Raw genomic sequence first — 25919 nt, 5'->3', positions numbered from 1 at the left:
ATACAAGATGTACCCAGAATACACCAAACACACAGCTGCTGCTACTCGATACTTGCTGCTAGAAAACATCTTTGGTATGAAAACAGTTCACACTCCTCCTCAGGCTTCTGTCTCCTCCTACTCCTTCTGCTTCATGGCCCTGTCCATGTTGGAGTAGTACTCCAGAGCCTGTTGCACCGGCTTCAGAATGTGTTGCTAGGAAACAAACAGCAGTTTTAAGAGTTGGCAGCGGGACCAGCTCTTCAGATGGGGTCATGAACCCTTACCTCTAGACAGGGGAACAGCTTGGTGAGCTCGGTGAAGAGCGGCAGGAGGACAAATTGGATGAAGCTGATCTGAGACGAGGGTTTGAAAACTTGGTCTCGGTCCATGAAGGGGGCCACAGGAAGTCCTTTGAGCTTCTCTGTGTCACTCTGCATAACAGAACAGCAGTCAGGGCTGAAGCGGTAACCCTAGTAACCCTTGCCCCACCCCATCCACAAAATGAGTCCTATAGTTTGACCTGATATCTAAGAACATCCCATGGTAGGCTCCCTACTAGACTGTCAAGGACTTATCTAACAGTCAACTTGGACTAGCTTCCTGAAGGAACCTGGTTGAAGAACTCCTGCAGCAGACGGTCCATCCATGGCTCGCTCACTGCTAGCGGCCTCGCCTCGTTGGAGATGTCGCTCACCTTCACCATGATCTTCATCAGCTGGCAAAAGAAGAAGAGGTGTGTTACCTTTTCCCGTGGGGTGCTACAGGAGATGGGTGCTGTTCGATTCTTTACCACTTCTTTGTGCTCCTTGTTGGTGAAGTCGAACACCGGATGCAGGGTCCTGAACTGGTGGAGGATCTCGTTGTGTCTCGCCATGTCAGTGGCCAGGATGCACCTGAAAAGACTTCATCAACTGCGGAATGAAGCGCGATCGACAGCAGGAAGTGATATCAGAGGCTCACCGGATCAGTCCAGCGCGGACGTGTCTGTACTGCTGGTGGCTCAGGTTCTTAAGGATGTTGCACTCTGGCTGCAGAACCAACATGTTGGGTTGATTGATCAGTTGGTGATCAATACGCTGACCGATTGTGGTCTTACCTTGGAGAGGATGCCGAAGGTCATCGTACAGTGGTGGTTCTCCAGCGGGGACTGGTTGTTGTAGCGGAGGGCCAAGTCGGTCATAGCGTTGATCTGTTGGTGTTTGACAAGAAGAAACACGGTGATGGGACATGGACCAGTACCTGGATATAAGGGTGGGGTCGGCACCTGGTATGCGTTGTTGTAGCCAGTGTGGTCCAGGTCGTGGCACAGAGTCGAGGTCAGCAGGACCAACAGATCCAGTGGCGGCAATTTTGTGCGGAGATCCGTAAGCCAGATGAGGCTGTACATCTGAAACGTACATTTATTTCTTGTGTTATTTATATTTATATATATTTATATATTTATACTTATAATTATTATTGATAAGTGTAAATACTAAATACATAACATTTATATTTATTTATATTTATAACTATATACATACTGTATCACGATATATATATATATATTTCTATTATATTCATATATTTATAATATATACTGTATGTATTAAATTTACATTTATATTTTATTTACATTCATGTTCATATTATTGCATTTGATTAATAACTATATTGTATGTCTATATTTTGTATTGATGTGTTTACATTTTTGATATTCATATTTATATATCTATTTTTCATCGTAGGTTAAAGTCATATCTGTCATGGAATCTATTTTTTTCACTCTTTGTTGATTGCTGATTGGTTGTTTAGGTTTCCTGTTGACAGTAAACATCCTTGTAACAACGTAATCAAACATCAGCGTTGAGGCTGAGGCGTGTCTTTGACACCTATGACCCCCTCCCTTCGCCCCCAGTTGTACCATTTGGGTGACACAGAAGCAGTGCCTGAAGTTGTGGAAGGGGATGTCGTTGTAGTGGCGGTAGACGTCAAACAGGAAGTTGTGCAGGACGTCAGGCTCGATATACAACAGCGCCAGGAAATCCAGGTCGTTGAACATGAGCTGGAGCAGCACCAGCAGCTCTGACTCCTCCCACTGCCTGTTGACAGAACCACAGATGTGAGTGGATCTGCGGTGTCCCGCAGGGCTCCGTTGTGGGCCCAGTCTGTCTCCTGAGTCTTCACCTACCAGTTATCAAAAAGGGGTGTCTTCAGGTGCTCCTTGATGTCTTCTGTCAGCTGCAGCGAGCTACGGCAACACAAAGAGGACACGAGGGCGTGACATCCTCTCTGATGCAACAAACGATGATGTCATGCAACAGGCCCGCCCACCTCATGTGCAGGAACCTCCTGCGGACCTTTTGCAATCCCTCCCGCGCCCTCGGCTGAGGGGTCGGTGGCTTCGGGTGGGCGAGGTGCAGGTCTCTGTCGGTCCTGAACAGACCCAACCAGCTCATGTGCTCCAGACTCTGACAGGGAGAAGTCATCTTTAGAGGTTCTGACCCCCACCCCCTGCCTCCTGGAGGTGGGGTCAGAGCCCACACCCACTTCCTGATTGTGGTGTAAGACACCAACCTCCAGCTTCTTTTTGAAGGACTCCACCTGAATCTGAAGCTCATGGAGGACCTCGGGAACGTCCCCCACCTCCTCAATCACTCTCCTCTCCAGGTGGTGCAGCCTGGGGGCAGAGACATCCATGATTCCTGCCCCCTCACCCCGTCCCCACACCTCCCCCCACAAACTCACCTTGCAGAAGATCCTCACCTGTGCTCCATGTTGTCCAACTCCAGGGGCATCCCCAAACCTGCAAACACAGGAGGAAGAAGCTGAACCAATCAGAAGCACTGCCTCTCAGGCAGAGCTACGGTCTTCTAGTCGTGTGATCGCAACCCAAATGGTTCGGATCACATGGCCTCCAGAGCAGAGCAGCTGGTTCCCCAGGGCTTCATGATGAATGGACAGATAGAGGACTGCCCTACCCTTCAGATCTGACGCCACCACCTCCAGACGGTAGTAGGCATCCTCGCCATTGGCCTCCAGCCGGGGGGTGATGTTCACCAGGCTGCCGTTGGCGTCGTACAGCTTCAGGATGTCATGAGGCTCCGCCTCTGCCGCTGCCTGGAACAGATCTGATAGGTTGTCCTCAGTCAGAACCCTGACTGCGGTCTGTTTCTGAGAGCCAACCTACCATGGGGCCGTCCTCTGACATGTCAACCGCTATGAGCGAATGACCGCCATCACATGTGTCGATGCTCACGTGTGATTGGTTCCTTATTCTAAGGACACACCATTCGGTCTCTGACAGGTGGGGCTCACCTCTCATGTCTGCCGCAGAGCAGTCCGGTCTGAATTCAGCATGCTCCCGCCGTCCGTGGACCAGGAAGTGAATGATTTTGGTCGCCATCCCAGTGCAGAGCAGACAGGACCTGGCCCACCGACGGTGCGACTCCTGTTGACATCAGCCGCCACCTGCAGCTGACACCTGCAGCTGACAGACAGCCCGCCCCCTAGGCTCTACCCCCCAGGCCCCAGGGTGGGCAGGTCCTTCATCATGTGACCTCAGTTTGGAAGGTTCTGGTTGGTTTAAAGTCGAATTTGGTTCACGTGATTTTATTTCAAGAAGAATTAATTCGTTTTTTATTCATGTAATTCATTTAATTTAGTTATTCATTTTATTTAATCCTTTCCTTCCTTCCTCCTCTTTCCTTGCATCCCTCCAGTCTTCCTCAGGCCCGGTTCCGCCCTTATGCTGTTCCTCATCACCACCACCAGGGGTCGTCAGAGCGCGCGTCCAGACCGGCTCTACGGCGTCTGACGTGGGACAAACAACCATTGGTCCGACAAACGGTGTCTGTGAGCAACTTCAGCGGAGAATGAACGGAACCGCCGGAGCGTCGCTTCGTGGTGTGAACGGGAGTATTTAAACCGGTACTGGGACGTGAGGCCGCGGACAGTGGGCCAGAGGACCTCTGACATTTGCAGCCTGTCCGGTGTGTGACTCCCCGACCGGCCAGGCACCGATCGTTACAGTTCAGGACGGAGGAGAGACGGGCGGGCGGGAACGGAATTCCTCCGTCGTCACAGGTAACTTCAGCGAGCTCAGGACACCATGGCGCTGTCCCCGGCGGCCCGGTAGCTGATCAGCAGCGTCTCAGCGGCACCGGTCCCGTACACCGGAAGGGCTGCGGTGCTTGAACGGGGGGGACGGAGTCCCGGGTCGCAGACATGGAACGGAGGGTCGGCTTGGAATATTTACTAGAGCAGGTGATGCAGAAGGACCCGGGGAGGATGCTCCAGGGGGGGCAGGAGGTCATCCGGGTCCTCATGGACGAGAACAAGACCCTGGACCTACAGCAGGACCAGACCGGACTGGACCGGATGGTGGACGCAGTTTCTGGGTCCTGGGTCAACTCCAACAACTTCAAGGTGAGGCGGTCACGTGTGTGTGTGTGTGTGTGTGTGTGTGCGCGCGCGCGCGCGGGCCACCTATGTATGTGTATTACAGTAGTCTGTGCGTGTGTATGAACGTGTGTCTGTTTATTATTACTCGTAATTATTACTAGTTATTACTAAATAATAACTAAAGAAAGAAGAAAAAAACACACCTTTATTGTCCCTCTTGGGAGAATTATCTTTACACTCTTACTGATGGACATGTATTTACAGTATATGTTAGTACAGGCCCCTGAAACAAACACACAACAAACACCAGGGGCCTGTAAGCATGCAATTAATACACATAGTGGGAGGCAGAGTGATGGGCAGCCGCTTCTTGGGTGTTCCCTGAAATCAGCAGCTTGTAGGAGGGAACGGCGCTTCGGCAGTTCTCGGGAGGTATTAGTTTAGATATTACTAAATAATAAAGTACTATAATTGTTAATAATTTTATTATTATTTAGAAAACATAACTAGTTATTATTTAGTAATAATAGGTAGCTGTTACTAATAAATGACTAAATTACTATTATAAATGTAGTAGTCATAACTGGAAGTGAAGACATCCAATGGCTGCTCTCTTCGTTCACTCATGAACACGCAGCATCTTCCGGTCGATGCACACTAGTGACAGCAGAGGGCGACATTTGACTAACTTTTTCTCAGACACGTTCTTCGTTCGGGAATTGTCTCTCGTTTTGTTGAGAGATTCCAAAAATTGCACCGACAACCGGGCCGAAGTCCGGCTGGTGCGCATGTGTTGGTTTTGGTGTTAGCAGGGGGGCTCTCACTAGTCGTTCATTGAGCACCCCACCCACCCCAAGACAAGGAAAGCTAACTAGTAGTATGTTGGAGCCATTTAGTGACTTGTAAGCAGCGACTTCACTTAGGGTGTCGTGGCGGGACGTGCCCCCCCCCGCTCCCACCTACCTCAATTAGCGAAGGGGGGGCGTGTGATGTGCTGGGAGACACACGGTTAACTGCATTCACTTCAGTTCCCCTCCTGTGGATAGTAAAGGCTTCATGTGCTGGGATTACCCACAATCCTTTGCTGCGCTGCGTCAGAGCCTATGCTGCTTTTGTGTGTGTATCGTGTGTGTATCGTCTGTGTGTGTGCGTGTGTGTGTGTTTTTCTTCTTCGAGTGTGTGTGTTTGACACCCGTGTGTTTCTGTCAGGTGGTTCTTCTGGGTCTGGACATCTTGTCTGTTCTGGTCTCCAGGCTGCAGGACCAGTTCAGGAAGCAGGTGGAAACAGGTGAGAGGTTTACCTGATTATCAGCCTGTAAAGTATTAATATTAATAAAAAAATATTAATATTAATGATAAACATCAATAATATAAAATATTAATATTAAACGTTAATAATAATAATATGTTTTATTTATAATAATATTAAGCAGTAATTATGTAAAACATTAGTATTTATTTTAAACCGTAACAATAATATTACACGTTAATATTTAACATAACCAGCCAATCACACAAATCTAAATATAAAACAGAAACCAGATTTATTGGTGTTGAATGAGATCAGAGACCCCATCACCGTGACAACATGACCATCTATAATATATTAAGATAACATCAACACACCTTTGTTTGTTTCTGAGGATGTAAGTGTATCTGGTGTGTGTCTCAGTTCTGCCCAGCCTCGTAGATCGGTTGGGAGATGCTAAGGACCAGGTCCGAGACCAGGACCTGGCTCTTCTGCTGAAGATGATGGACCAGGCTGCCAGTCCACAGGTATGGTTCCCTTCAACCTGGACCCACTAGGGTTCTGAAGTCACAGTGGACCGAGCAAACCTTTGTTGTTGTTGTTGACCTGGTGTTTGACTGTTGTTGACCTTTTGTTTACCTACTGTCTCACTGTTTTTGACCTGCTGTCTGACCTTTTAGTCTGACCTTTACCTGACTGTTGCCTGACTGTTGTTAACATGGTGTCTGACTGTTGTTGACCTGTTGTTAACCTGCTGTCTGACTGTGGTCTCTCCAGTATGTGTGGGACAGGATGATGGGGGGCTTCAGGCATAGGAACACCAGGACTAGAGAAGGCCTTTGCTTGTGTCTTATCTCAACCCTGAACGTGTGAGTGGAAATCCCATAAAACTTATCAATGCTGTTGCTATGTTGAGTCCAGTCTGTGGCTCATAAATATAACAATAATATGAATATACCTGACTTATTGATCAGCTGATCAGCTATGGATCAGCTGATGATCTGATAAAACATGGTCCTCACATCGTCACTCGGCTGATTCTCATGTTTCTCAGGTTTGGATCTCAGCGTCTGACCCTCAGTAAGATGGTTCCTCACATCTGTCACCTCCTGGGAGACCCCAGTGCTCAGGTAGGGGCTTCTGATTGGTTAGCTCTTGTCTGTCCTCTGTGGTCAGACCTCTGAGTCCAGGGTTCAGCACCAGCCTGCAGGAAGCGGTGGAATGAAATGAGGACTTGAGCTGGATCAGTTGTTCTGGTCTGTCATGACCGGAAGGCCTTCATTTCCTTTAGAAAACAGGAAGCCCTGCCCGTGAACTTCCTGTAGCTGGTGAATGTCAGGCCGTCAGTCCTAAAGAACCCTGAGGATGAGTCTGTGACCACATCTGGTTGGCTGGAGGCTGTGTTTCAGTCCTCAGGGTTCTTGTGAACAGTCAGACCAGTGTGACGCTTCACAATGATGTGGATCTGACTCACCTACTCCTCCTCACCTGCTCCTCCTGGTTTGTTCAGGGACCGTTAGCCGCTGTGATGCTGACGCCTACTTGTGTTCTGCAGGTGCGGGATGGAGCCATGAGTTGCCTGGTGGAGATCTACCGCCATGTTGGCGAGCGGGTGCGGGTGGACCTGGGGAAGAAGGGCTTGCCTCAGTCACGGTGCATTCACAAGGCTCAGGACGTCAGAGAGAGTTTTATGGTCTGTCGCTAACGGGTCGTCTTCTCTGCAGGCTGAACGTCATCTTCAGGAAGTTTGATGAGGTTCAGAGGTTGGGGGACATGATCCGGTCTCCTGTGTCAGGTAAGCGTGTCACAACCCAGCAGTTCAGTTGTTCAGTTCTGGTTGGGTCAGCGGGTAAACAGCTGGTCGGATGCTGTCGGGTGCTAGCACCTATTGTTGTTGATGTGTTCACAAACTTCCCCCCCGCCACTGTGGTTAGTTAGGTTAAGGACAGCTGAGACTCCTCCTGCAGTGGGGAAAGAGCGCCCTCCTGTGGTAACGCCTCCTCCTCATTTGACTTCCTGCAGTAACACCTCCTCCACGTCCTCCTCCTGTCTTGATTTTAACGCCGTCAGCAAAACAGCTCTCCCTCCCCAGAGTCCTGATGTCACCATATTCGTCCTTTATCTTTAACTCCGCCCACCAGCTCTGCCCCCTTACTCAGTCCCAGAGTCAATCTGTCCCCACTTCTCCATTCTATTGGTCCTCTCTTTCCACCCCTCCCTCCTTTCCCCACCAACCCCTTCCTTCCTCTTCCTCCATCCTCGTCCTGACTGCGTGCTGAAGTGAGGTAGAGGACGAGGGAGGAGAAGACGATGAAGCACATGGTCGCTGCCAGATGAGAGAGGAGTGTGTTGACCTCAGCAGGAGGAGAAGCTGTGAGGACGCAGGAGGACCACCGCTCCACAGGATGCTGAGGAAGCTGGTCTGTAGGCGGCTCTGCTCCCGTAAGCTGCTGCTGTTCTCTGGTGGAGGAGGAGGTGGAGGTGAAGGAGGAAGTGGGGAAAGAATGGAGGGTCAACACTGGATGGGCAAAGTGGGGGGTGGGGGGGGAGGATCTCTCAGTGGCTCCTCCTGGTGGCAGCTCATCTGTAATGCCATCACCTTTGATATGTGTGTGTGTGTGTGTGTTTGTGTGTTCATGTAGTAACTATCCCCTGATTGTAGATCTCATGTGTAATCATCATCACGTTGATCTTCATCACATTGCTAAATGCTAAATGCCATTGGTCAGGTGTGAGCCTGGAACATGATGGAGAGTGGTCTGACAGCTGATTGGCAGAGTGTTGTGTTGCTGCGGTCTGTCTGGACGTGGCTCTGGACACACTTGACTGGTTGTCTGTGGCCCTCCTCATCATCACTAAGTCATTACGTGAGCGATGAGGGAATGTGTTGTCAGCTGAGCGGGAGCGACGTGCTGCCTGCTCTTCATTGCTGGGATTCCAGTGGAGTTCAGCTTCGAGCTTTGGTCATGTGATCAGAGCCTTCGTCTTCCCCCCTGCTCTTCCTCCTCCAGACAAAACCTTTGAGGATGATGACCCGCTGGACGGTGGCCACTCCTCTTCCTCATCCAAAGGAGCCTCCATTTCTGGGAGGAAGACTGTGGGCATGGGTTTGTTTCCACGTCCCGCCTCCAGCGCCAAGTCTGCAGGCAAGTGACCATCAGTTACCTGAGTTCCATCAGTTACCTGAGTTACCCATCAGTTGCTCGTCCTTTTTTGCTGTTGATTTCTGACCAGTTTGATTGAACAGACCAATTAGACACTAGATCAGTTCAGTCTTTGCCAAGGGGTTGGTCCTGGGGTTGGTGGGGTTTCCATGACTTTTGGGATGCACGTGACCGGGTGTCCCTGTGGGGTGTCCGTAGGGAAGGACGGCTCCGGAGCAGGGGCTGTGGATGAGGAGGACTTTGTCCAAGCCTTTGAGGACGTCCCACCAGTCCAGGTACCAGTCCTGGTTGATCCAGGTTTGAACCGGTGGTGCTGATCTTGTCTGACTGCTACCTCCTCTTCCTGTCCCCACCAGGTCTACTCAAACCAGGAGGTGGAGGAGGCTATGATGAAGATTCGGGATGTGCTGTCAGATGACAAGAAAGACTGGGAGCTCCGAGTGGCAGCTGTAAGACCTGGGAGCGTGTTCTAGGGTTGTTCTCTGGTGGCGGCATGTTCTGGGGCTGGTGTTTGGGGGGTCATATCCATTGATGCCTCTGTCCTGTTCCTCCAGCTGAAGAGGGTGCGCTCGCTGCTCCTGGCCGGCGCTGCCCAGTTCGACGGGTTCCTGCAGCAGGTGCGCCTCCTGGAGGCGGCGTTCAAGATGTCTGCCAAAGACCTCCGCTCTCAGGTGGTGAGAGAGGCTTGCATCACTCTGGGGTAAGACCAGCTTCAGGTTCTAGAGCTGGACCCGGTCCACATGGCCAGTTTTCAGGACCCTGTGTGCTCTGGATGCTGCTGTAACCGGATCCCTTCAGTCCAGCTCAGTTAGCTGCTGTTGGAGATCGAGCTGATCCAGACCTGACAGGACCTGATCCTGTCCTGATGATGATGTCATCAGTCTCATGTTGGTTCTGATTTCTTTCTGATTCTGACCTCGGTTGTACAGCCACCTGTCCTTGGTGCTGGGCGGTCGCTTTGACCATACGGCGGAGGCCACCGTGCCAACCCTCCTCAGTCTGGTCCCCAATAGCGCCAAAGTGGTGGCCACCTCTGGCGTGGCTGCCATCCGCCTCATTCTCAGAGTAGGTGATGGTCCGCCGCATCGGGTCTACTGAACCTGAGCGGGTACACAGGACAGACCCGCTTGGACAGATGTGACCCACCGCTCATGATGAAGGAGGAGGTTTTGGATTTGCGGTTCTGACACCAGTTTTGTTCTGTCTATTCTGTCCAGCACACACACTTCCCCCGACTCATCCCCGTCATCTGCAGCAGCTGCAGCTCAAAGGCCGTGGCCCTCAGGAGGTGAGGCCCCATGTGTGTGGTTGGTTGCTGGTTGGTTGGTTGGTTGGTTGGTTGGTTGGTTTAGTTTTTGGTTTTATTTACCTGTTTATCAGAACCCTCCAGGTGGCCTAAATGATGATTGTTTATTTCTTTGACAAGTTTTCTGGTCTTGTGTTTAGGGAATGTTTATTCATGTTTACATCTAATTCTTGTTGTTGCTGTTATTGCTTCAGGCGCTGCTTTGAGTTCTTGGAGTTGGTCCTGCAGGAGTGGCAGATGAGTTCCCTGGAGCGGTGAGGAATTAACCAGTTATCTAACCTGATTTCCTGCTATTTATCTGATTGATCAGGTTGTGGTAGTACCATTACTATTAATAGTTCTAATGTCGGTGCTAGTTATAGGTCTAGCATGTGTACAATAGTGTTTGTACCAGTACTAGTAATATTTCTAGTGCTGGTAATGGTTCTTGTACCAGTACTAGTAATAGTCCAGTAGATATATTAGTAATAGTTATAGTATCGGCATTAGTAATAGTTCTAGTTGTGTTACTAGTAATATTACTGCTACTAGTAATAATAATGGTTTTGGTACCAGTACCAGAACCATTACTAGTAATGGTACACCTCTCAACCGAGCTAGTACCAGTACTAGAACCATTACTAGTACTGGTACTAGAACTATTACTCATACCCATACTGGAACTATTACTATTACTGGTGCTAGTTATAGTTCTGGTACTGGTACGAACAGTGTTGGGAAATTCTATTTAACAATGGAAATGACCACAAAACACATCTGCTCACACAAACACAGATATCACAACACTTATTTCTTGTCTATTACATAACTTTCTGAACACACAAGTATGGCAAAAGCACAACACATAGATAACTGTAGCTATAACAGGAACCCCATCTCAGTACGCTGCATGCTACTGCATGCTGTTACCAGGAAACGTGACACCAGTGGGGTCACATCCCCACTCAGCAGTTTCCATGGCAACACCCAGGGTCTCCTCCCAACAGGCTGATTGTGTTTTCACCTAACCGCCTGCTGCAGAGAAACCTGAGCTGATCGCGCCCCCCAGGGGGTCTCTTGTTCTCACCCATCAGTCAGTCAGTGTGGGGGTGAAGGACTGAGGCCCCGTCCACATGATGACGGATTTTTTTAAAAACACAACTTTTTAAAAACGCATCGAAAACGATTCGCGTCCACACGACAGCGTTTTTAAAAAAATCTCCGTCCACACGTAAACGCAGCAGTGCGTTTTCGAAGACGGCTATAAGGATGCCAAACCATGGGGTTGCAGTATTGAGTCAAATTTTATCCAATAGGAATCCTCCGTGTTTTGCTGTCACAACACACGGGCCCATAAGTATGACGTCACAGCGGTTTTCGTCGCAGGCAAGACGTCAGCGTTTTTAAAATGTCCCGGGGATACGCCGTCCACACGACAACGCAGACCCAGTGTTTTTTTAAAAATCCACCTTGGCCAGCGTTTTCAAAAAGTTGCGTTTTTGTTCTGGATATCTGCGTTGTCGTGTGGACGGAAGGCGTAAACGCAACAAAAAAGTTGCTTTATCGTGTGGACGGGGCCTTAGTCCTGGGTCTGTGTGGGACCTGGCCCTGGGCTGCTGTGACCTGTTATTGATCTGTGACATCACATGCCCCTCTCAGGTGAGCCAGTGGTAATGAGGCATTGTCTCCACTCCTCGCAGGCACGCCGCCCGTTTAATGGAAACCATCAAGAAGGGGGTCTACGACGCCGATGCTGAGGCCCGGGCTGTGGCCAGGAGGTCAGTGTCTGTGTTTCCATGACGACTATTCGGCTGGTCGTGCAGAACCTGACAGATCCACCTCTCTGTCGAAGGTGTTTCTGGAGCTTCCACGGTCACTTCCGTCAGGAGGCGGAGCTACTCTTCCAGAGCCTGGAGGCGTCCTATCAGAAAGTTCTGCAGGCTCATCTGAGGAGTGGAGACAACTTGATATCACTTCCTGCCTCTGATCGCTCTTCCTCTTCCTCTCAAGAGAGCCTGAAGTGAGAGCTAATTGGTTGTAGGACGATAAGGAGGCGGAACATAGATGATTAGTTGGTTGATAATTGACATATGACAGGTTGATCACTGATTGATTGCTGACTGATGACTGATTGATGGCTGATTGACTGATTGATGACTGGGTGTTTAATTATTGACTGTTGTTGTCCTCAAGATGTTGACAGATGTCCTCTTCTGTCCTCCCCAGTCGACCCGTCCCTGCTAGAAACACCGGTGGAGGCGGTCGTTCCAGACGTAAGATGTCCATCTGTATTTGTTTTGTTTTGTCTTTGTTTGTGTATTCATGTTGTTTGTGTCTTTGTTTGTGTTGTTTGTGTCTTTGTGTCTGTGTGTGATTGACCTCAGTCCACCTCCTCCTCATGGATCTCTGCTGTCTTCTGTCCTCCAGCCAAAGCCGTCCACACCAGGACTCCTGCCTCCTTTTCTTCTTGTCCTGTGTCTCTCAAGCGTTCCCATAGCGATGTGGATGTCACCGCGGTGACCGCATCCGCTGCTCGCATCAGGATGCCCGCAGTGCCCTCTGCCCCCTTCAGCTCAGCAGCAGCTCTCCCTCCCGGATCCTACGCCTCCCTGGGTAAGGAGGTTGGAGACATGTCACCATGGTAACTTGCTCCAGGCACACCTTCAAAGCACTGATCAGTCCTTGATTGTTGATACACCAGAGCTACACTGATCGCTGTCCGTCAGTGTTGTTGTCACTGCTGTATTGTGGGATGTATTAGTCGGAGGGTCCATCATCTCGTCCAAACCTTCCAGCCAATTGGTGCTGTTCTCCAGAGAGACTCCATACTGTCAGGTTGACGGGCGTAAGGAAGCACCCGCCAATCGTCTTCATCGTGTTTCCTCTCCTCTTCCTCCCAGGTCGAGTTCGAATGCGGCGAACCAGTTCTGGACATGCGGCGGACGGAAGAGGACGAGTTGTTCCTCCGTCTCAGCGTGAGTCTCTTCAGCACACGTGACCTCATTGTCAACGCGGTGACATCATAGATGTGACATCACAGAAGTGACATCTGTGTTCAATAGAACCCAGATCCTCAAAACCTAACGGTACCAGATCAGAGCCACGATCCACCTCCTCATGTTTGTCCATCTGACCAACGTGTGTCACAGACGTGTTTATGACGTCATGTGAGGGGTGTCGACCAACTGTGTCACACGCCCTGAAGTTCTTCTCTGTGTTTCAGCTGGGAGCCGATCCGGATCTCCTGGCCGACTTATGAGCTCCACCTACACCAAGACCCTCAGGCCAACCACCAGTACCTCCTCCACCAGCCTGACCCACAAGAGCCGACCCAGAGGTCACCACAGCCAGGACTGCAGCCGAGAGACCAGCCCCACCAGATCAGGAGGTAAAGAGGTGTTTCTTCCCCTCCTCCTGCTCCTCCTCTTCCTCCTCCTCCACCAGCCCCCAGTGGTCTCGAACTGTGCGCCTCCTCCAGTGACTCACCAACACCCTGTCAATCAATCAATCAATCAATCAATCAATCAATCAATCAATCAATCAATCAATCAATCAATCAACCTTTATTTGTGTAGTACTGAATCACATCAGTAGACATTTCAAAGCACTTTAACAGGGGGAGAAACCCAACAGGACCCTCCAGAGTCCCCTAGCTGAAGCCCCTCCCTGCGTAGCTGAAGCCTCCCCCCCCACTTCAGTCCTCCGACCACCCAGGGGGCGACGCCCATCATCAGTTCGATGCTACAGTACCGTTTTGTTGTTTTCCACGGTGTTCAACTCGCTCTGCTCCTGGGCTCTGGATTTGGTGGGTTCTGGTGGGTGTCGTGCCCCAGATTGTTGTGTTCATTTGTGTTCGGTTTAAAGCCCCCCCTTGTGGGATGTAGTCGTCCCAGGTGGATGGGACTAACCTGCTCCTGTTCCTTTTTCAGACCGGCTGACCCATCAGGCTCAGATGTTGGCCTCCGTTAACGCCATGAGAGTCCTGAACACCAGCACCGAGGTGGAGGCTGCTGTCACCGATGCTCTGGTAGGAGGCGTGTCACACGTGTTAGAGGAGGCGTGTCACAGGCTTATACATGTTAAAGCGCGCATTATGTGGTCATGTGTGGATGAAGGTCTGTTGACATACTCCTACTCTTCCTCTCTACCCTGCAGCTTTTAGGAGACACCCGGCCTCAGGTACGACACCAGCCGCCTGTTCTTGCATGACCTTTAACCCTTGATGTTTCAGAGCTTCTGTCAGGTGTCATACATGTTACACCTTCTTTCCTGTCGTAGCCCACCCATCATGTAGTTTCATCACACACAGTCACCTCATCCCTGTCTGCATGAGCGTAGCTGCATTCTAGCAGAAAGCATGACTCAGCGTAACGTCTGTCACCATGTGCTGCCCAGCGGCGGCCGGTGAGACGCCGGTTCGAGTCTCCAGGGATGTTCTCTGATGACGACGGCAACAGTGACACTTCCAGCGCCTGCTCCGAGCGCTCCTACAGCTCACGCAATGGTGGCGGGGCAACGCACTATCTGCACCAGCCGGAGGACGTGGCTGAAGTGCTGAACCTCTGTGCCAGCGCCAGCTGGTCTGAGAGGAAGGAGGGGCTGCTGGGACTCCAGAACCTGCTGAAGAGCCAGAAGCTCAGGTGGGATCAGGCAGCCGCTGCTTGTTGTTGTTGTCACCACAGACCTGAGCACAGTAAACATGTCACTGAACCTCATTGTCCACCCTGTCGTCCCAGCCGGGTGGAGCTGAAAAGGGTGTGTGAGATCTTCACCAGGATGTTTGCAGACCCTCACAGCAAGGTGAGAACGTTCATGTCTAAGACACGTCCACCATTGACTCGCCTTTGATTGGTTCTAACAATCAGTGCAAACATAGTTCCACCATAAAACTAAACCAAAACTATGAACACTGTTGTCAGTGGGCAGCCCCCCCTCCTCTCAGTGGTTGACCTCCTCTTCCTTGTCCTCCTCAGGTCTTCAGCATGTTCCTGGACACCCTGGTAGTCTTCGTCAGGCTGCACAGAGACGATCTCCAGGACTGGCTCTTCGTCCTCCTCACTCAGCTGCTGAAGAAGATGGGAGCGGACCTCCTGGGCTCCGTCCAGACCAGAGTCCAGAAGGCGCTAGACGCCACCAGGTGAGGTCCGGCCTGTGGAACTGATTCACCAGGTCTTCAGAGCTCTAGAATGTGGTTCCTGTCTCCCCAGGGAGTCCTTCCCTAACGAGCTGCAGTTCAACATCCTGATGCGGTTCATTGTGGACCAGACCCAGACCCCCAATCTAAAGGTCAAGGTGGCCCTTCTGCGCTACATCGAGGCCCTGGCCCACCAGATGGACCCCACCCACTTCACCAACTCCAGTGAGACGCGCCTCGCCGTCTCTCGTGTCATCACCTGGACCACCGAACCCAGGAGTGCGGACGTCCGCAAGGTAGGAGGGGGCGGGCAGGGGCCCGCGCAACATCCCCGTGCCATCCCCCCACCTGACCCCCATGCCACGCCTTCTTCCTGGTATTCAAGGTTTTGTTTCCATTGGTTTATTTTTTGTTTTCATGTCTGCTTTTCATCCAATCATCACCGGCCACGCCCCCAGACCCTCCATCACTGGGCAGGCCTTGAGTTCTCTGGCCGACCCGGTTCTCTGGGCTCTCTGCCCCGGGAGGGGAACCTAGAGGAACGGTGCAAGCAGGTAGAACCTCCTCACAGCACCAGAACCATTCACTTCCTCCAACCTGTCACCACTGGAGCCACCGCCCACCGGTTCTGACTGGTTCTGTGTCCAGATAGTCCAGCTGGTTCTGACGCGTCTGTCTCTCTGTGACCAGATGGTCCATCTGGTTCTGACCAATCTCTCTGTGTCCAGGCTGCCCAGCTGGTTCTGATCCGTCTCTTTGAGCTGAACACACCAGAGTTCTCCATGCTCCTGGGAGTCCTACCAAAGACCTTCCAGGACAGAACCACCAAGCTGCTGCACAACCACTTGAGGAACAGCAGTGCCGTCGCCATGGTAACAGAAACATGCGTTAATGCACAGTGATTTCATCAGCACACTGGCCCCGCCTCCTGTTCATGCATCTGAATGTGTTTGTTGTCAGGTGTCTTCTGGCAACGCCACCGGCCGGACGCCTCCGCATCACCCCAGAAGCCGCGACGGGCCCCTGACCAGGTGTGTGCACCAGCGTCCCTACCTCCGGCTGTCAATGCCCAGTTGTCAGCAGGTGACACAGATGTTCTAGACCAATCACAGAGCCCCCACCCCCACAGCTTGCAAGAGCCTGAAGACCTGGACTCAGACCAGCTCTACAGCTCTCTTGGCGGCATCACTGACGCAGTCCAGAACTTCAGCTTCCACAGCCCAGAAGACCAGAAGGAACCACTGAGAGGGGGCGGTACGAGGGACAGCCTGGTGAGGACATGACCACATTATGAATGTCTTATTAGGGTTGAAGTCTAGTGATGATATCATAGGTCCCCGGAACTCCGGGGGCCAGCGTGACCCCTGTTAGAGGAACCTGAGCACTTCAACAGGTCTCATGAGTCCCCTGCTGTTACGTCCACCAACAGCTGTGATGTCACACATCATACCTGTAGGCCCTGTCTCTGAAGTTTTCAGTGAGATGATTTACACTCTGCTTAAGCTTCTGATTGGTGGCCTCCGCCATACCCTAATGATAGCATTGTGTCATATTTCAGTCTGACACCGACTCCCGGTTCAGCAGCGATGTGGGCAGCGGACGCTCGGCCTTGGACAACAAGATGTCACTGCTGGACACACCTTCACCATGTTCCTTTGCCGGCCCACGCTTCTGTGACTACAACCCCTACAAGTACACCGACAATATCGGCACAATGGAAAATGCTGCCCTGAAGGAGGCGTTGTACGAGGAGGCCTCCGAACAGAGGCAAGATGGTGAGATGGCGAGGGCATTAAGAACGGCATGTCATCAGTTTGTCACGCCTCTCAAAGGAAATGTTTCTTTGCAGGCTGTCCAAAAGAATGTGTTGACAACAACACCATGAGCAGCAAAAATTTCCCAGGTAGAAACATCACCAAGGGTTTCAGGCCGACCCACGGTCTCACGTGACTACAGCTGATGGGAGACGCTTGCTCCTCACCTCTCGCTCTATCCCTTGTCTCGATGAGATGAAACTTGCATCTCATTGAGGACGATATATAATATATATAATTTAGGAAATACGCAATGTAGTGAAACCGCGCAAATAAGCAGGGGAATACTGTATATTATATATTGTCCTCAATGAGGACAATATATAATCACTGATTTTTGTTTTTTTGTGAGTGGTCCTGGAACACATTAACCGCAACTGACAAGGGATTACTGTATTGGATAAGTTATAGTTGATATTCATATTATGATATATTTGAATTTAATAAATACTTATTGTTTATTGCATTATATATAGAGGTTTATTGATGCTTTTCTGATGATGTATGAGTTGCTATGTTTATATCCTTATTATAGCGATGTGTTTCTATGTGAAACAATGCATTTCTCAAACTTTCCGGTTTATTACCTACTGCTGCCGATAATTCCACGATACCAACTATTGCTGCTGTTAGTTCCACTATCTCAACCACTATTATTACTGTTCATCCCACAATTTCAACTGCTACTACTACTTTTGGCAAAGAAAAAACATCACAAAAGTGGAAAATGTTGAGTAATACCCTTGGCACACTTGGTTGCCCCTTCCGGCGAAAAAACGGAACACTCTATGTTCTAATAGTCTCCATGTTCTGATAGTCTCCATGGTCTAAAAGTCTCTTGATTCTCATAGTCATTATGGTCTAATAGTCTCCGTGGTCTAAAAGTCTCCCTGTTCTAAAGGTCTGTATGGTCTAATAGTCTTCATGTTCTAATAGTTTCCGTGGTCTAATGGTCTCAATGTTCTAAAAGTCCATGTTCTAGTAGTCTCTATGTTGTAATAGTCTCCATGATCTAAAAGTCTCCAGGTTCTAAAGGTCTCCACGTTTTAACAGTCTCTGTGTTCTCATGATTGATTTGTTTTTCCTTGACCTCAATAAAGTTTCAGACCTCTCCCACTAATAGCTGTGAATCAATGTTGACTGACCATATAGGAACGTCTGAGAACCTCCTGACGTGGTACCATGTCTGCTTGTGTTTGGTGCAGCCAGTCCTTCAGAGCAGCTGGAGCTGGTTGGGGGGCTGCTGAAGAACCTATCCCAGGGACGGGCAGGGGGATGGGACCCCGAGGACAGGAGGTGTACCCTGCTGCATCTGCTCCAAGTGGCCCGAGAGGACAGCCTGCTGGTCTGGGAGGAACACTTCAAGACCATGCTGCTGCTGCTGCTAGAGACGCTGGGAGACGAAGACGTAAGTTTGTAGTCTAGGTCCCGGGGTGAACCAGAGACTAGGTGGTACCAGCCTGGATCACGTGGTAGCCCCGCAGTGCAGTCTGTATGAAAAATGTGTTGAAGTGGTTTTGAAGGACACCTCTTCCCCAGCGCACCATCCGGGCACTGGCCCTACGAGTCCTGAAGGAGATCCTTAGGAACCAGCCCGATCGCTTCAAAAACTACGCTGAGCTGACCATCATGAAGACGCTAGAGGCTCACAAGGACTGTCACAGGGAGGTGAGGACCATCTGCGTCACTTAGGTGACTCCATGATAATTAAACCAATCATGGCTCGCTTCTGCCCCCGGTGTCTTCTGCAGGTGGTGCGTGCGGCAGAGGAAGCATCGTCCACATTGGCAGGTTCCATCGACCCAGAGCAGTGCATCAAGGTCCTCTGTCCCATCGTGCAGACGGCGGACTACCCCGTCAACCTGGCCGCCATTAGGATGCAGACAAGAGCAATAGAAGGCGTCGCCAAGGAATCGCTGCATCAGTTGCTGCCAGACATCATACCTGGACTCCTGCAGGTGAGACGCCACCCGGGGCATGGAGGGGAAGTCGTACAGGGTTGCTGCAGCGTTTTGCTGATGATTTTCTGCTGCAGGGTTATGATGACACAAAGAGCAGTGTGAGGAAGGCCAGTGTCTTTGGACTGGTGGCCATCTATGCCGTGATCGAGGAGGAGCTGAAGCCCTACCTGGCTCAGCTGACCGGCAGCAAGGTAGGCCCACCAGACCCATCAAGCAGTCCTGATCTCACCAGGTCTGTCCTGGTCTCACCTGGTGGTCTGTCCTGGTCTGTCCTGATCTGTCCTGAAGCTGCACCTGTTTGCCTCCACAGATGAAGCTCCTCAACCTCTACATCAGGCGGGCTCAGACTTCCACCAGCAGCTCCTCTGACATCTCCTACTGACCCGTCTCAGACCGGACCCCCTTCAGGCCTCTCTTGTCCCTGTTCATTCCTCAACTGCTTGCACCAGGTTCTGGACCTGGATCACATCCTGAACGCTTGGGGGATTGTGTGCATTCTGGCCACATTGTGAGCCTGAAACCCAGTATAAACCACTTAGTGGAGGGTTCGGTCCTCCTTCTGCCTTCCTGGACCAGCGTCCTGAAAATGGTTTGTTGGGGCCGGGCTTACTGTCACTCCTACTCTGTTTTTGCTTTGACACATCAAACTTTATTGCCCATTGAATGCAAGACGTCTGCCTTTGGCTCAGATGTTCTAACATGGCTTGTTTAGGAATGGTGATGCTGTAAATAGGCTCCGACCACAGCTGCAGTTTCTATTAGTCAGTTCCTTCATCCTAACCGATCCTCTTCCTGTGTGTAAATATTAACATGTTTGTTGCATGAAAATAAATTTCACACTTCGTTGTTGTCGTCTTCTTGATCAGAGGGGTAAAACTTTATTGACACGTGGAAGTCCCGACAGGTCACATGTTCACTGACGTCTTTGGATTGTCATTCAGGAAGCCACCCCTCCCTCCCAGATTGTGGATCAGCTGGCTGATGAGCTTCAGTGTTGTTTTCACTGTTTGTAAAAGAAAGTAAACACAGGTGTAAACACGAGTGAACAGTGTTAATGAGGAAAAGCAAGTGTAAACACCTCTAAACTGGGACACATATGAAACGAGGGTAAACTGGTGTAAACACAGGTGTAAACTGTTGTCTAGTCGGTTAGAACCGGTTTGGTTCTGTGTGGCTGCAGTTCCATTAGATCACCAGAAGAGGGCAGCCGAAGCCTACAACAGCACTTCCTTCTCTGGCTGTGTCCTTCGACAACTACATTTCCCATGAGACCCTTGCGTGAAGAGGCGCAGGTGTCCAGTGATTGGATGTGTGGATTTTAGACCAACGTCGAACAGGTGAGGAGAAATTCCTCCTCTCTTTCTGTTTCTCTTCTTTCAGTTTTTTCTCTTCTTTCAGTTTCGCTCATTCTCTCTTCCTGCTACTTCCCTCTTTCTCTTGGTTTATCTGAAACGGATCAGAACGTTTAATAAGAACCTGTGTGTCGACCACTGGGCAGCGCTCTATCCCCATCAGAGGCCGTTTGTTTCTTCTCAGCTGGTGGCATCCTCTGGAACCTCTGGTTCTGGTACTGGACTGTGTTTATATCAACCTGCCGTGTTGTCCAGGAAACCAGTGAGAGCAGCAGGTGTGATTTCCATTGAAAATAACAATGATGCAAAAAATTTTATTTGAGTATAAAGACCAGGGGCGTTGCCGCACACCACCTGGTTACTATGGCCAGGTGGTCAGGTGATCACTTGATCAGGTGAACTGAGTGACGTGTCGTCTGACCTCATTGCTGGGGCTGCATGGAGCGTTGGATTTGGGGGGCGGTGCTTCTGGATGAGCGTGAAGAGGCGTTGCCGGCCCATGTGATCAGTATGCACATGCTGTAGAGGATTGATTTGATTAAGCCCCCACCCCACCACCACTCCGAGCCTTATTAGCGAGCGATGCCCAACCTGGCGGGAGCGACGGCGAGGTCGGGGGTCGTGTAAACGAGAGAGAGCGAGTTGATTGGGAGATGACTGGCCCATAAATCATGGCTCGGTTCTACAAATCATGGCAGATGGCAGGAGGCGGGCCAGGCCCCCGGGAGCTCACTGCGGCCCCTGAGCATGATGGGAAGGGCCGGGCTGAGCAGCGGAGGCTGGCAGAAGCTCCAGGTCAGCTCCAGTTTGCAGGTGTGGGAGACGTGAGGTCTGATGGAGGCGGGCCAGAGGCCCCGCCCTCCTCCCCTAGCTTCTCAGCTCAGTCTGGACTCGACGGACGAGGATTGGACCCCAGAGGTCCGCCCCGCCTTCGCCCCCCCATTTAACAGGTCTCATCTGCCTGCTTAATATGGAGACGGCTCCGCCCCCCCTTGGCCCTGAAGTGTTCTGAGACCCGTCAGCCTGACACCTGGGAGGGGGTGATGGGGGGGATGGGGGTGGAGCTCACACACCTTCATTATTCATCAGGACCATTTAACATGTGACCGCCCCTGCCCCCCCAAGACGTGTCCACAGTCCTGTTTCTGTCACGTCCGCATTCGATCTGATCCAATCTGTAGAGGGACGGAACCTAACCAGGTGTGTGTGTGTTTATGTGTGTGTTGTTGTTTACACTTATCCCGAAAGTAAACTGACACACAAGCTGTTTCTGATTGGCTGTCAGTGTCAGACCCCAGTCATGTGGTGGGCGTGTCATGGTGTTGAAGGGCGTGTCTGCGGGGGGCCAAGGACGTCGGGGGTTTGAAGGTGGACTTCCTGTCTAACAAGCCTTCACTGATCTGTCAACCCCCCACCGCTACCCCCGCCCCCCACCGCCCAAATAAGGCATTAATGCAAATTATGGCGTGATAATTGAATCAGTCTGCGGCGCAGCCGTCCCGGTTCCAGCCCCCGTCGGGCGGGGCCCGGCCCGTCAACGCCGCACAAACACCATCCATCATCCTTGGAGCCATTAGCTGCCGACAGGCAGCGCCTCGCTCTGCATAAATGGACTGCAGGGCGCCATGCTGGCTCCGCCCCCAATCTGAGCCCGCCAGCCAATCATAACCAGGTCAAGAACCCAGTGCCCGGGACCCATAGACCAGAGACAGAGCTGACTCGGGTCACCACTATGCCTCTGCTCCACCTATAGAGGGGGCGCTCCGGGCAAGTTCAGGCTTTCGGTGTGGAGTCGAGACGTCAGAACTGAACTCCTTATTGCATCATGGGTGTATGTTTCATGTCTGCTTCCATGGTGATGCCTCTGGCCTGCAGAACCCACTCCTGACATGTCTGAGGAGAAAGTCCAGTTTCTCCGAAGCGCCGAGGGTGGAGCCAGACGCCTGTGAGCCGCCATACCAGAACATGATGTCATCACCGTTGGGGTTGAGACCAGAATGTGTGAATGTAGTCCAGAACCAGACAAACAGGCTGTGATGATGAAGAACTCCTCCTCTTCATTGTGTGACAAACTCTTTCCCTTATCTCGATGGGGTGTGGGGGGGAGTGGGGTGGAGCTAATCGGAATCCAGCAGGCGTCGGCGTTCCTGCTGGACGACACCTGGCCCGCCCCCGTGTGCCATCAGAACCGTATAATGAAGAGGAAGAGAATGGGCCACGGCTCTGGGATGTGTTAATGAGGACCGGTAGACCAGGCCGACCTGGACCCTGCAGGTGGCAGCGCTTATCCGCCCCCTAGCTGCTGGGTCTTGCCTCCACTTCAATAACTTCAGTTACCAGACCTCATGCAGATCTGCTCCCTGGAAGTTTCGACTAGAACGTTTGATTCCTGCGAGGTTGTTTGTTTGACTACAAAAGAAAAAAATCTGTCCCAGTTCCTGTGTGTGAAGTCGGATGTGGGCATGATGATGACATCACAACCTCATGTCACGGTGCCAGACGGCGCCATCAGAACCGCTGATGGCGCAGTTTAGTGACCTCGCTGATGATTGGCTCAGCTTCCAGTGACCCAGTCCACGTGGCTCTGCTCGGTTCCTGGGACGGAACAGAAACCGCGTCAGAACGGTTCTTCAGTGGCGTCAGACGACGCTGGATGAGTACAGCGATGAGCGTCTGGCCCACAGCCCGGCAGCTGGCGAGGAGACGGGCTCAGAATCTGAATGTGGGTCTGGAACGCTAATGTTCCCCCCTGAGAGGAAGCTCGTCCAGAACTTGTCACCTCAACCCAAACTCCCGCCAGCCCCCGGCACAGCACCGCTGCCATATTAAACATTCAGCGCTCCAGAGTGGGCCGGGCGGCGGTGCCGACCTCAGCAGCGCCGACCTCAGCATCTGAGGGTCCAGATTATTCAGGACTCTGGTTAATATTAAGCAGCTGGTGACCTGGGACCCCCCCTTCAGGGGGCCCCGCTGGAACCAGGCCAGTGTTAATAAAGCATGCCGCTACACAAGCCAGTCATATGACCAATCATGTGACAGAGTGACAGCTGACTTTTCCTCTGAACATGCTGATCATGGTTGTTAGCGTGTAGCTGTGCGGCCATGCCTTATCCCCCGACTCCACAAACATGTCAGATGCTGTAAAGGGGTGTGATCATGCATCAAATGGGGTGTGGTCTGGAGTTAAATGGGGTGTGGCCTGTAACGTGTTAGCATTACAATCTTACTATCCTTACCCTGGTCTGAAGTTGGGACTCCATGATGATGAAGGTTGAGACCCCCCCCCCCTTGACCCCTAACAGGAAGTTAATTTGTGTTATAACCATGATGATGAAGGTTGCAATTTGTTTCAACCCTAAACAGAGAGTGAACTCTTTTTTAAGTCATAATGATGAAGGTGGCGACTCCTCTTGACAACAAATAGGAAGTTTACTTGTTTTCAAACCATGTTGTTAGTTGTAACCCATTCCGACCCTAAACAGGAAGTGGTGTCGTGTTAATGTATGAGGAAAGAAATGGTCACAGATCATCGGTCAATATATTTTTATGGCCCTTTGAGACTTGACCCTCTATTATCTTCTAGAACAGGACCAGGAGCCTGGACTATGTCCTTTGAAAGGTGAACCAGGAGCACAAAATCAAAGCAGTTTGTATTTCAAATGTACAAAAGGACACGTTAACATTGATCACAACAAATGGGTGGAATGATACAAAACAGTTTGAGTGGCTCATCTGTCCACCGCCCCCACCCATTTATGGATGCATGGACTCATCATCATCCCCAATCGGGTTGTTGACGGCTGACGCCGACCTGTCACAGTTAATCTGAGCAGCAGTCACATGACGGCTCGCTGGGGACGGAGCGCCGGGACGGCGGCGTTCGGGCACTGATTGTTTTGTCCTCGCTGCAGACAGAAGTTCGCTCCAGTCATTAACGCCAGAAACAAGTCGGTGGCGATTGGTTCCAGAGGACATCATGAGTTCACATCTTCTGTCTCATCATGAACAACATTCAGTGTGTGGGTGGAACCAGGATTCTACCCGCCCCCCGTCACACAAGCAACAAGACGGTTCAAAAGACTGCAAGAATAAACAGGAAGTACAAGAGGGAGACTCTGCAGCGGCTTCTGAGGGTTCCATGTGTGTTAGGAGAACTTCTGGGTCCGCCAGGTCGGCAGAACTCAGGTCCCGATAACCCTAACCCTGACCACCAACCCCCAACCCTAACCCTAACCCCTACCCCAACCCTAATCCTAACCTTAAACCCTAATCCTCAACTCTAACCCCCCCAACCCCAACCTTAATCCCCAACCCTAACCACTGACCCTGATCCTAACTCAACCCTAAACCCTAACCCCTAACTCTAACCCTAACCATAACCCTAACACCAACCATAATCCTAACCTTAACCCCCAATCCCCAACCTTAACCCCCAACCCCAACCTTAACCCCTAACCCTAACCCCTGACCCTAACTCAACCCTAACCTTAAACCCTAACCCCTAACTCTAACCCTAACCCTAACCCCAACCTTAAACCTGAACCCAAACGCCACAGAGAGCAAACTGGTGTAGTTCCTGGATGTGGTCATGTGAGAGGAGCTCCAGGATAAGCTTGTGGTGAGGTGCTGGCTACTTTTCAAACATTCAAAAGAGACTTTTGTCCAATGAGAAGTATCCTTATTGTCCTTATTGGAGACCACCACATCTGTTATTGAGCTGGACTCATGCTGGATGTGGCCAGAACCTTTCTGGACCAGTCCATGTTCGCATTCATGGAGGTCATCCTACTGGATGTGGTAGGGTATCCCTGGAGGTCTTGTTGCTTGGTTGTGTTCCTGTCACTTTTGAGGTCAGGCAGCAACAATTGACTTTCAGGGATGTCGCATGTTGTCATCGCCATGGCAACAGGTGGTTGCAGGCAGTTTTCCTGGGATAAATATGGTCTATTTTCCGCAGGTAGAGTTTGGGTCAACATAGACGCTTCAGTGTGGCTTCAGACCCTTCAGTTGGATTGGAGACGTAACCCCATGAGGGGGTTAGACTCTGTATGGTGCAGGTGGCGACTGCCCTGGAGATACTTTGTTCTCGCTGAAAGGGTTCTTTTGGTCACCAGACAGGTCTGTGGGCCTTTAGGAACATCTTGACCTGCAGGTTTGGGTGGTACTCCTCCAGTCACAGTGGCAGTGGTGCAGGGCAGGGGTCTAAATGAGGATGCTGGGAAAACCCCTTCCTCCTGCTACTCTTCTACAGCCACCTTTCTGGTTGACCTGACTTGAGGGGTGTTTGATGTGGGTGGAGCTAGGGTCAGGTAGATCTGAGGTGACGGGTAGTTGCTTCCAACCTCTGAGGCCAGGCTTAAGTACTGACGAGAGTAGCAAAGTCAGATGCCTGAAGATTGGCGGCTGACGATGTAACATGAGCTGAACCCACAAAACCCAGATCCAGGGAACGACACCAGACCCCCACCTGTACCAGGACTGTCCAGGGGAAACCCTGTAGAGACAGAGACACACCTGATTGTCACCAATCCTGGACTTCTTTCACCTTCAGTCTCAAATGCTGTGTTCCACCAGCAGGTGGGCAATGATGACAAC

The 25919-nt window shown here is 51.1% G+C and overlaps 2 protein-coding genes and 1 non-coding gene across 8 annotated transcripts; 1 reads left to right on the top strand and 2 right to left on the bottom strand.

The window, feature by feature from the left end:
• Nucleotides 1-52: 52 nt before the first annotated feature.
• Nucleotides 53-3511, bottom strand: LOC137591277 (high affinity cGMP-specific 3',5'-cyclic phosphodiesterase 9A-like). Of its 3 annotated transcripts, XM_068309174.1 has the most exons (14): nt 3280-3511; nt 2943-3092; nt 2728-2767; nt 2539-2641; nt 2296-2432; nt 2153-2212; nt 1886-2063; nt 1247-1369; nt 1079-1171; nt 943-1010; nt 773-875; nt 593-697; nt 267-413; nt 53-195 (listed from the first exon to the last, which is right to left on the bottom strand). In XM_068309174.1, the coding sequence occupies exons 1-14, from the start codon at nt 3365-3367 to the stop codon at nt 118-120; spliced, it is 1473 nt and encodes a 490-aa protein (XP_068165275.1). In that variant the 5' UTR covers nt 3368-3511; the 3' UTR covers nt 53-117. The 3 variants fall into 3 exon arrangements, with proteins under 3 accessions (XP_068165275.1, XP_068165274.1, XP_068165276.1); XM_068309173.1 differs by having other exon boundaries at nt 1079-1369; XM_068309175.1 differs by lacking the exon at nt 2943-3092 and having other exon boundaries at nt 1079-1369.
• Nucleotides 3512-3803: 292 nt separating this feature from the next.
• LOC137591262 (CLIP-associating protein 1-B-like) lies at nt 3804-19809 on the top strand. Of its 4 annotated transcripts, XM_068309152.1 has the most exons (36): nt 3825-4389; nt 5575-5653; nt 6038-6141; nt 6392-6483; nt 6669-6744; nt 7170-7267; nt 7339-7409; nt 8626-8760; nt 8977-9053; nt 9135-9227; nt 9333-9478; nt 9708-9843; nt 9996-10066; nt 10279-10338; nt 11764-11841; nt 11916-12083; nt 12290-12336; nt 12491-12676; nt 12964-13038; nt 13287-13451; nt 13993-14090; nt 14219-14242; nt 14459-14703; nt 14800-14863; nt 15037-15200; nt 15271-15493; nt 15656-15751; nt 15926-16069; nt 16158-16228; nt 16327-16468; nt 16756-16972; nt 18217-18419; nt 18551-18679; nt 18763-18969; nt 19047-19163; nt 19283-19809. In XM_068309152.1, the coding sequence occupies exons 1-36, from the start codon at nt 4189-4191 to the stop codon at nt 19352-19354; spliced, it is 4374 nt and encodes a 1457-aa protein (XP_068165253.1). In that variant the 5' UTR covers nt 3825-4188; the 3' UTR covers nt 19355-19809. The 4 variants fall into 4 exon arrangements, with proteins under 4 accessions (XP_068165255.1, XP_068165252.1, XP_068165253.1 ...); XM_068309151.1 differs by having other exon boundaries at nt 3823-4389; nt 15271-15751; XM_068309154.1 differs by lacking the exons at nt 18217-18419; nt 18551-18679; nt 18763-18969; nt 19047-19163; nt 19283-19809 and adding an exon at nt 17047-18192 and having other exon boundaries at nt 3804-4389; nt 15271-15751.
• Nucleotides 5106-5233, bottom strand: LOC137591693 (U4atac minor spliceosomal RNA). Its single transcript, XR_011034705.1, has one exon. It is a non-coding gene; the product is annotated as a U4atac minor spliceosomal RNA (small nuclear RNA).
• Nucleotides 19810-25919: the final 6110 nt, after the last annotated feature.

The sequence above is a fragment of the Antennarius striatus genome, chromosome 24 (assembly GCF_040054535.1).
Source record: "Antennarius striatus isolate MH-2024 chromosome 24, ASM4005453v1, whole genome shotgun sequence".
NCBI classification, from domain to species: domain Eukaryota; kingdom Metazoa; phylum Chordata; class Actinopteri; order Lophiiformes; family Antennariidae; genus Antennarius; species Antennarius striatus.
Note: the sequence above shows the minus strand (reverse complement) of the source record. Positions and strands in the feature narration are given on the sequence as shown.

What these genes read in the sequence shown, in the direction of transcription:
- LOC137591262 (XM_068309151.1), top strand. Translation starts at nt 4,189, where the DNA reads ATGGAACGGAGGGTCGGCTTGGAATATTTACTAGAGCAGGTGATGCAG. An exon ending in CCATCCGCCTCATTCTCAGA is followed by an intron (nt 9,844 to 9,995) that starts GTAGGTGATGGT and finishes TATTCTGTCCAG; the next exon opens with CACACACACTTCCCCCGACT. An exon ending in CTCCGAACAGAGGCAAGATG is followed by an intron (nt 16,973 to 18,216) that starts GTGAGATGGCGA and finishes TGTTTGGTGCAG; the next exon opens with CCAGTCCTTCAGAGCAGCTG.
- LOC137591277 (XM_068309173.1), bottom strand. Translation starts at nt 3,367, where the DNA reads ATGGCGACCAAAATCATTCACTTCCTGGTCCACGGACGGCGGGAGCAT. An exon ending in GGTGGCGTCAGATCTGAAGG is followed by an intron (nt 2,768 to 2,942) that starts GTAGGGCAGTCC and finishes CTGTGTTTGCAG; the next exon opens with GTTTGGGGATGCCCCTGGAG. An exon ending in ACACCCCTTTTTGATAACTG is followed by an intron (nt 2,064 to 2,152) that starts GTAGGTGAAGAC and finishes TTCTGTCAACAG; the next exon opens with GCAGTGGGAGGAGTCAGAGC.